Consider the following 9,131-nt stretch of genomic DNA (forward strand, 5'->3'; position numbering starts at 1 on the left):
TAAACTGACATCAAATTTAGTTTATTTCTGTTTATTAAGGGCATCAGGAATTTAGAGCTGAACAGGGTAGATAGGATAGACTGTAGATAGTAATACGTCTGAAGTATTAATGTCTGATGATTTTAAATGGAAAAAAAACCCAGTAAAACACACCCAAAAGCACAATCGATTCAAATTTCTGCAAAACTCCCATCATTAGACCACTCTCCTATACTGAAGTTTCTCCTTAACACACTTTGAACGGCATCTGACTTTCCTATTTCTGGCTCTGGAAACAGATTTAAGAAAATCCCACTCTTCATGCTGGAGGTGTTTTGCCTTGTGCTACTCATGCAAATGCAGTTCAGTAGCTGAAACAACCGCTCTCCCCTCTGAGTCACCTTGTTCCTGGAATGGACACAACTGCCATATGTGTGCTCCCCGTGCGCATTTCTGCCGCCAGTGTTTGGAGATTGGTTTTCCTCTTTAGTTATGCTTCTGTCTGCAACACTGCCATAGTCTAGCATTCTGGCTTTGGGGTTTTTTTTTGAGGAAAAGCTTGCTGCCACCTTTCACTTTGATCAATCACAACTGAGCTGCGCACCGTCAAGATCTGCAGTCAAACTACAGAAAAATGTACTGAACACATCTTTTGAAGAAGCCAGCAGGACGTGTAGCCTATGATGCATATCTCCCAGATGGAGAAGCAGCTAATTTTGTCCAATAACCCCATGTGATTGCTCAGTTGGCTTCAGTCTAAGGAGTTATGTCAGGTGCGCAATTTCAAACTATCACTGCCAAAGTAATTAGATTAGACACTGCCTTTATAAGATCTGCAGTCACCTTCTTGCTAATTACTCTAAATAACCAGCCCCTGCACACTAGAGGGACTAGGTCAATGCTTTGTTCTCTGCTCTTTAATAACTTTAATTCCAAAACCATGGATTATTTTTTTATGATTTACACTCCACAGGAGCTTGCTGAGAGTAGTTCTTCAGCTGGATGTAGTCAAGAATTTCACTCTTACCAGTAGATACTGACCCTGACAGGCAATGTAATAAAAGCTAGACAAACCAGGATACAAAAACGGTTAGTCTGTTTTCACAGCAGTAGTTAATCTACTGATTTTAAAACAAAGATTATTTCTGATTTATGCCAGCGTATCAGGGAAGAATAAGGCCCTATGGCCTTTCTAAAGGGTGTAGTATTGTTGTGGCGATAGTGTTCTAAGTGCTGTGCAGAATATTTCAGACTTGCCTGCCATCGTGCCTTGCCTATGAAAGCGCATCACCCAAGAGTGACATTTAAACTTCTGTTGCTTCTGAGGCCAGACAAGAATTAGATCAGGTGTAAACTGATAAAGCTCAGTTTTAAGCTGAAAGGAAAGGTAGAAAGGGGAGTTACGTCAAGGACCTGACCCAAGATCATGGAAAAAGCAACAACTTAGTAAGGAAAAAGTATTGTAAAGTCATGCTTCGGCTGGTTTTATTCCTCTCCGCACTCAATCATTATATAAAAGAGTAAAAATGAATTCCAAAGATTCAAAGGGTTGAACTTCCTTTGGGGGAAATTGATTATGACCCAAAGCGCACTTAGGAAAAAAATGGGTGTATTTCTGTAATGTGGCTTTTCATCAACGTCAGGAACAAGACCCAAGAAAAATAAAATAGAGGAGAAGCAGAAGAAAAAAAGAGAAGCCTGGTTACCTGCATGTATTGAAGGAGATGCAGAATTTCATTAGCTTTCTGGATAAGGTAAAAGCTGAGGGATATACGTTGCTTTAATTCAGTATGTGAGAGTCTGAGAAACTATGGTAACAAAGCACCACATAAGTACTAGTTGGATGCACTTACCTAGCTGGAGGATAAGCGTTTCTGTCTCTCCTGAAGGGTTTTTCTTCTGTAAAACTCAAAGATACAGGAAAGAAATCACTATAATTATATCAGTGTTGCAAATGATGGCAGTAAAATGACAACTAAAATTCCCCAACAAGTCAGTGGCAAGATCTTGGAGCAGAATTCGTGTGTCTCAGCCCAGGGCCAGACTGGTGCAAACTTTGTGGAGCAATTATAGCTTGATGTTGGCACTTTCCAGCACACTTGTCGGCAGATGGTTTTTCCATTATAATAGAAACCAAAGATTGAGGTGAACCTAAGCCTGACCCATGATGGGAGGGTATTTTCTATTGTAGCTCAGTTCAGGATCATTATTTTTTCTTCAGAGCGTTCTCTTACTTCAGTGATATTGAAAAAATCCTAAGTTATAAATCCATGTTAAAATGGTCTTTAACAGTCTTTCAGTGCTGGTCATAGGAAATCAAACCCTATGTCACAGATACATAAGGCATGAGGAATGCACACACACTCTACTGTGATTAAATGCTTGTTTCATCATTATTGCAACTACTGACCACCAGCCACTACGTTCTAGATCCCCATCTTCAAAGCCCAGCACAGCTCTGCCTATCTACATCTTTTGCCTCGTTCAATCTTGCACCTCCCCGTGCTCCCTTCCATTGCAGCTTTCAGTCACTCGCTTTGCTTCCTTCTTTCCCTCCCTCTCTCATTTCATATATTTCTTTTTTTCCCAGTCTCCATATTTGAAACAACCTCTCACTTTCAAGGCAACAAAACCCACAGGAAGTTTCCCTTTTCAAGTGTCTTACATTGGTTTCCTACACTATTTCAGCTGTTTTAATCCGTACCCCAATACATTTACCATGGAGTTTTTTAGAGATTAATTATGAAACTTGTAGTTCTTGTGAATACTGTGTTCATTTGCTGAGTTCACTGGAATTATTAATGGAACAAAGTGTTATTTTGCATGAGCTGGGTGAGAGGATCCAGTCCTGCATTAAGGGGTGTGTATGAGTACCCACAAATTTCATTGTCAAATACTGGAAGTGAAGATGCCTAACATATTAGTTCAGGCCATGAATAAAACCAGCAAAATTATCCAAAGCATCTGAGTAAGTTAAAGCAATTGATGACTTTTTTTTTAACTTCACTCAGCTATTTAGGGACAGATGCAAAAAGGATATTTTCAGAGGCACACATGGTAGACTCTCACTGAAAATCAGCAGAACAAATTCTAAAGTCCTTCCTGAAAATGGAGTCTGAGTTCCTTCGTTACCAATCACCTTTAAATTTTTTCCACATCCAACATAGGAAGCCCGAGTTTTCCCTGTGTTTCTCAATCACTTTTACTGTTTTGGGGCCTCTTTCACTAATAAACATTGCTGTGCTTAAGTAAGTGTTTAAATGTTCATTACCTTAAATCTGAAATGTAATACAGTCATTATTAACAATTAAGTAGAATTTTATGTAGTATATTTTATTTCATGCTGTGACTAAGAGCACTGAAATATTTTCAATACTTTATCCAAGACAAATAATATAAGAAAAACCTTAATTCCCCTCTGTTCCCTTTTACTTTATTCATTTTTATGATTAAAAGCTCCAGCTTTACCACTACTGTTAAACCTAGATCATCCCACAGGAAGGCCAGATGCAGAAAATCACTCGTATGTCGAAGTGAGGAATTAGCTCTTCCATTACGAGAAAGGAAATGATCCGAGCGTGAAAAGCCAAATCTTCATTACTGATCAACCCTTAAAGTGGGGGAAAACCATGGTAATTTAAGATTTAAACTTTTGCTGCAAATATGTACATATGAAAAACTGTCTCATGGTAATACAGAAAATAAGGAGCCGGGACTGTTTGGCAGAGTACAGTTATTCCTGTATCAAATCAGATCAGTAATAAATTGTTGCTTTTTAGTAGGAATTCAGGACTTTCTTGAGTTTAAAAGTGTCTCAGGCTCACTGGAAAATATTTTGAGAAGAGATGGATCAATAGTTTCAGCAAGATCCTTTGAGTCTGTAGGTATTGTTCAATTTGTAGCTCTTCACGTGAATGTTCTTTTTTTTACATTGTGTATGCAACCCAGTATATAACATTGACTGCTGCAAAGGCTGCTGGGAACACGGCTCTGGCATATATATCAATGGTATCAGCATCAATGGGCTTAAAGAGGGACTTCAGACCACTCTTTTTATCCAGTTTCATGATTTGCTGCTGTTTTGTCTCTCCAGTTTCTATTTCTATTGTGCCATACGATCCAGGCAGGCTTCTGGGAATTCGGTGCTGCCTATTGGAAATGGCCAGTTCCTGGCTCACACCAGCTATGGAAAGGGAAAACAGAACAATGGCATTCTTCACATTTATCTGCAAAGGAAAGAGAAGAACCTATAATAGAAATTTATAGGGCAAAGGTAGTGTACTTCATCCAAGCTTTCACTGACATAGTGAAATACCTACGAGATCCCTAAGTGCTGATCATACTTATTGCTTGCTTTGGCAGAAGGACCACGGAAAGACCCTACACATCTACCACATCTAAATTCTGGTTATAATTTCACATGCCATGAGTTACCAAGGCACCACTGAGACAGCACGCTTAGTCCCTCCTGACTGAAAATAACTGACCGACTCAAGGAGACAGTTATCCCACTGTGTGGCCAAAGCCAAATGGCAGTTCTCAGGCTCCTGTCAAAGCTGAGAGAACGTGAAGGTCGGACAGAAAGTGAATATGGATCAGTCATATCCACTACAGCTTAATAAAATGAAGTAATAACAATCATAAATAATATCCAAGGTGCCACAGAGTTCAAAAATATGTAGGCCTGGACTACAAACTGTCAAAAACCCTAGGTCCTTAATCAATGCACTCTGCTTCATCATTAGCATGCATGTGTGCACATGAAGAAAGCAGCAAAGCCATCTGGAGTTCCTGGAAGGAATTGCATCTACGGACATCCACTGGGCTTCATCTCAGCGTCACTTATATCCATGCTAATTACACCTGATGCAGCTTGGGTGTAAAAAATGTAATCTCCAGGGGACAACACTGAAGACTACAGGCCTAGTTTTCATTTTGCTGACAGCATCTTATATGCTCAGCAGAGCTAGAAGAGTCTTAGCAGCGACTACAGAATAACTTCTGAGGAGAGGCCTTTCTTCCTCATCTCATGTCATACCACCACAATGACTTTTCACCGACCCTACAGGAGCAATTCAAGTTTACTGTATCTCACACTGAGGTCTGGACAAAAATCCAAGGGTCTAAATATATTCTCTGAGACCTACAAATCAGGCTCAAGATATACTTTGCCTCTCTTCTTACTCATTCTCTTATTCTCCATCTCCTATCACAAATACAGCAACAAACCATGTAAGAATATGTTGTCTGTAGTGTTAACCGTGCTGTAAGGGGAAATTAGGGGTAGAAGGATCTGCCTCCATAGTAGAAAAACGCTCAAGATGCAGAGTGATCGCTTTTGCAAAGCTATTCACACTATTATGCTTACTGACCTCTGCACTTTGCCTTCTTGCCTTTATCTTGTTCTTTTGCTTTTTCATGTAGTCAGCATTGAAATGTGCAAATGCATATTCTACCAGCGCAGCGAAGACAAACACATAGCAAATCCAGAAGTAAACATCCAGCGCCTTGATGGCAGATGCTCGTGGAAGCGAAGATCGGGCACTGACCATCAGCGTAGTCATAGTAAGAACAGTAGTTATACCTGCAGCGTAGTGTGAGAAATTTCACTTTAGGATTGTAGTGTACACTCTAAGAAGTGTATTTACTAATCTGAAGCTGAGGACTATTTTCACAGTAGAAGCCCCTTAAGTGTGGCTTCTGATTTTCAGAACAGGGGGGGCTTGTAAAAAACTGCATTTGTATGACTAAGGCAGCTTTGAACATGTTATCCTTGGTTTTGTTCTAGGTCAGGACAAACAAAACCAGAAGACCTGAGGGTTAGAAGACCTAACCCTCAACAACTTTTTGCATCTGGACTTGCAACCCTCACTCAGGCAAACAGATCCACGAGCTCTAGAACGTTTTTTTGTCACCGTCCCAGTTCCTACACATCAATTCCTTCATACACCTGCCTCACACTTACTGTTGCTTTTAACCTTCTTTAGGTGGTTATTTTTTGTTCTTCACTCAGGCAGCTGCTCTGATGGCACGACAGAGATTAAAATGTGAGGGAAATCTTTTAAAGGACCCTCTTTTCTGCAGATGTAAGCACAGTATTCATAAATGCACCTTCATGGAAAATGAGGCTTACTAGAGAGCGTAATTACTACTTCAGCATACCCGTCCCTGTTCGTTCCCCAAACTGTCTGCTTTACCTAATGACACTCTGGCAGGCACAGCCGACTGACTGATCCAGAAGGATACCCATGACATGGCCACCAGTAGGATAGAAGGAACGTAAGACTGAATGATGTAAACGCCTCGATTTCGCCGAAGGTGGAAGTGGAGACTGAGCCTGGGAAACTGTCCTGCTGGAAAAAAGAGCAGATGAAGAAAAATCCCAATGGTGTGAATGACAGTTAAACTGATATTCAAAATAACATTTCCTGTAATGACACAGATCTACAGTATTAAACATCTTTTGGACAAGGACCACAAAAAGCTTTTTTGAGTGTTATTCCATTAGTCTTCATAAACCCTGCACGAGGTACTGCAGTTCTCATCAGCAATGTTAGCTAAGAATAGGTCAAATGATTTGTCTCAGGTCATATCAATGCCAGATCTGAAAATAAAATCATGAGTCTTCTCAAATAACAGTATTGCTTCAAATTGTGTACTGTCTTATCATCTGCTGTAGAAAGTCCTCCAGATACTAAATTTAGATTTTTTAAAAGGCCAAGTTAATTTCAAACTCAAAAAAAGAGCTTAGAGGAGATGTGCAGCATAAATGAGAATCTGAATACATGAAAGAGGATGAAAAATCAGCAAAATTTTACAAACATTGCAATAAGCCCAGTGGTACACATACACACCACTGACTTCTACTGGGTAGAATTAGAATGATCTGACTGCACGTCATAAGCCTATAACATCAGGGCTAATGGAAATTTTCCTTTATCCCAAGTTGCAAATTAGGTCAAGAAAATGTGAGCTGTACCTCAAGTGTTTTTTATGAAGTGCTGTCTGGCTACCGCGGGCTGTATTTTGTTGGACATAATATGCTACAGTGGCTACCTGAAGGCTCAGCAGAAGTTGGCATTTTTTGCAAGTGTAAGCTAAAGAAAACTCTTATCAGAAAGCTGACAGGTTCTTAAATTAGTTACTTATGAAGAGGGATTTTCTATTACAGATATAGGAGGTTTCCCTATGCAGGAAAAAGTCAGATACTGTCCCTGAATTGGAGAGGGATCCTGTTACCAGATTTGAAGTTCATCATTTCTGTTGTGAACTGGTAGTTGGTAATTGTGAATTGAGCAAGCTGCAGCTTATCCAGCCCGTGGATCTCCTCCTGATTTTCTGACCAGTGGTAGACGATGTCCTCTGAAGAGTAGCCATCTGCCAAGAGAAAGCTAAATAAACACAAAGTTTGAGGAACAAAAGAATTTAGAGGACTTGGAGTGGAAGTCCTCTAATTCCTCTGCTACACTGATTTTTGTCAGCCCCACTGCAAACGTGCTGTGATGCAGTCTGGATAATTCACTGTCCTGGCAATGTCAATGTGGCCAGTGTCACCCTGGGGTAGCTCTCCCACAGGGAGAACACTCAAAGTAGATTTCATGCTGACTAGCAATATGTGGTGTGGCACAATGCACTTCAATATCAGGAGAAATATTCAAATTATCTCTCAAAAAGCTTATTTGCCTACTCACTTAAAGTAGAGTAACTCTTACTGTACCACTCAAACTAGCCTACTTACCCCTGCACTGTGCTGGGATCTCAGTCACAGAAATTTCCGATTCTAAAAAAAAAATAACAACCAAATCTAATCTATCTATGCCTATCCTACTGAACACAGATCAGAGCGTAATTCGTTGTCCTAGCCCATCTCCAAGTTCATGCCCTGATTTTATGAGATAGGTACTCTGTACCAGTCAGACAGTGTTGGGGAAACAGATTTCCTTTGTCAGGGATTCCCCCACTGCCCTCAAACACTACATGTCCAGCTGGCTCTGCATCTCCCCTCACGATTCCTACAGAGCTTGTCCAAAGGGACACTGCATGGAAGTAAAGTATGCAGCCCAATTGTTCCTACGAGTCCCCAATCTTTGGAAACAACTCTTCGGGTCTCCCCCAGGCTTAAAGCAGCTTAATAAGAAAACAGTAATTGTGCAAACTGCCTCTGCAGTGATTTTCTGTCAGTTTTCCTAGCAGCTTTTGAACTTCCTCAAGGTTTTCAAACCAAAACGACAAACATGTAAAGGTTTCCAAAGGTTTCTTGAAAAGTTTTCTAAGAAACGGTGTGGAGAGAACAGAAAATCAAATGTATGCATGCAGTTAGAGAACAGCAGTATAACTCAGAGCCATGTCCAGCCCGAGATGCACCAGCTAGCTTGACAATCACCGTGTATATCAGCCTATTAATGACTGCAGTTTGGCATGGGTGGCAGCTGAAGATAATTGCTAGGGAGAGGTGCTGGGCACCGGGAATGAGATAAGCGTGGGAACATGTATGGGGGGGATTTATAAGATATGCAAATCCACAGGAAATCAATCTTTACTAGTTTTGCTGTTAATGGACAACTTGCTACTAAACCAGTCATTTGATTAAAGAGGCTTTATTTCTACATGTTTGTTTCACTAAAATCAACCCCCTCAAACTCAATTAAAAAAATTCAACCACCACCAAAACTCCCTACAGAACTTGCTGGGAGAGAGAATTGATTGCTGGTTCTCTGGCTGCTGCGTCTGCATTTGGTGATTACATAAGTAGAACTGTAGATTGCTATTTTTGACAGGATAAAACGGTATTGTGGTTAATTGCCTAGAAAACAAAGTCAGTGCTAAAAAAGAGAAACTTCCATCAATAGGCCAGTGGATCTGCTCAGAAACTGCTATTCACAAATCTCTGGAACCCTCAGGACCTGTAAACTCCTTGATATAATACCCACAAAAGGCCAGATTCATTGCCATTGATTGGGTGGCCCCTGCTTGTGTCAGTGGTGAGTTTCATTCAAAAATATTAATGCTCTTGGGAATTACATGCTGGGCATAGATAGCATACAGGCTGGACAAAATAGAAATGCACTCTTCACCCTCCTTTGTGAGTACAAATGAATTAAAGCCAATTCATGCAGCATCCTGATTGATTTCTGTGTAACAGATACAGGAAT

The 9,131-nt window shown here is 40.4% G+C and overlaps 1 protein-coding gene across 1 annotated transcript in view; it reads right to left on the reverse strand.

The window, feature by feature from the left end:
• Positions 1-3,509: 3,509 nt before the first annotated feature.
• The window catches only part of GABRD (gamma-aminobutyric acid (GABA) A receptor, delta), an 18,843-nt gene continuing 13,221 nt past the window's right edge, over positions 3,510-9,131 (reverse strand). The window contains exons 6-9 of the mRNA XM_010161678.1: positions 7,219-7,356; positions 6,177-6,332; positions 5,352-5,563; positions 3,510-4,205 (exon numbers count right to left, since the gene is read on the reverse strand). Coding sequence (XP_010159980.1) covers positions 3,906-4,205; positions 5,352-5,563; positions 6,177-6,332; positions 7,219-7,356 — 806 coding nt within the window. The 3' untranslated portion in view covers positions 3,510-3,905. The remainder of the gene's footprint in view (positions 4,206-5,351; positions 5,564-6,176; positions 6,333-7,218; positions 7,357-9,131) is intronic.

Source organism: Eurypyga helias, unplaced genomic scaffold, assembly GCF_000690775.1.
Source record: "Eurypyga helias isolate BGI_N326 unplaced genomic scaffold, ASM69077v1 scaffold21261, whole genome shotgun sequence".
Lineage (NCBI taxonomy): Eukaryota > Metazoa > Chordata > Aves > Eurypygiformes > Eurypygidae > Eurypyga > Eurypyga helias.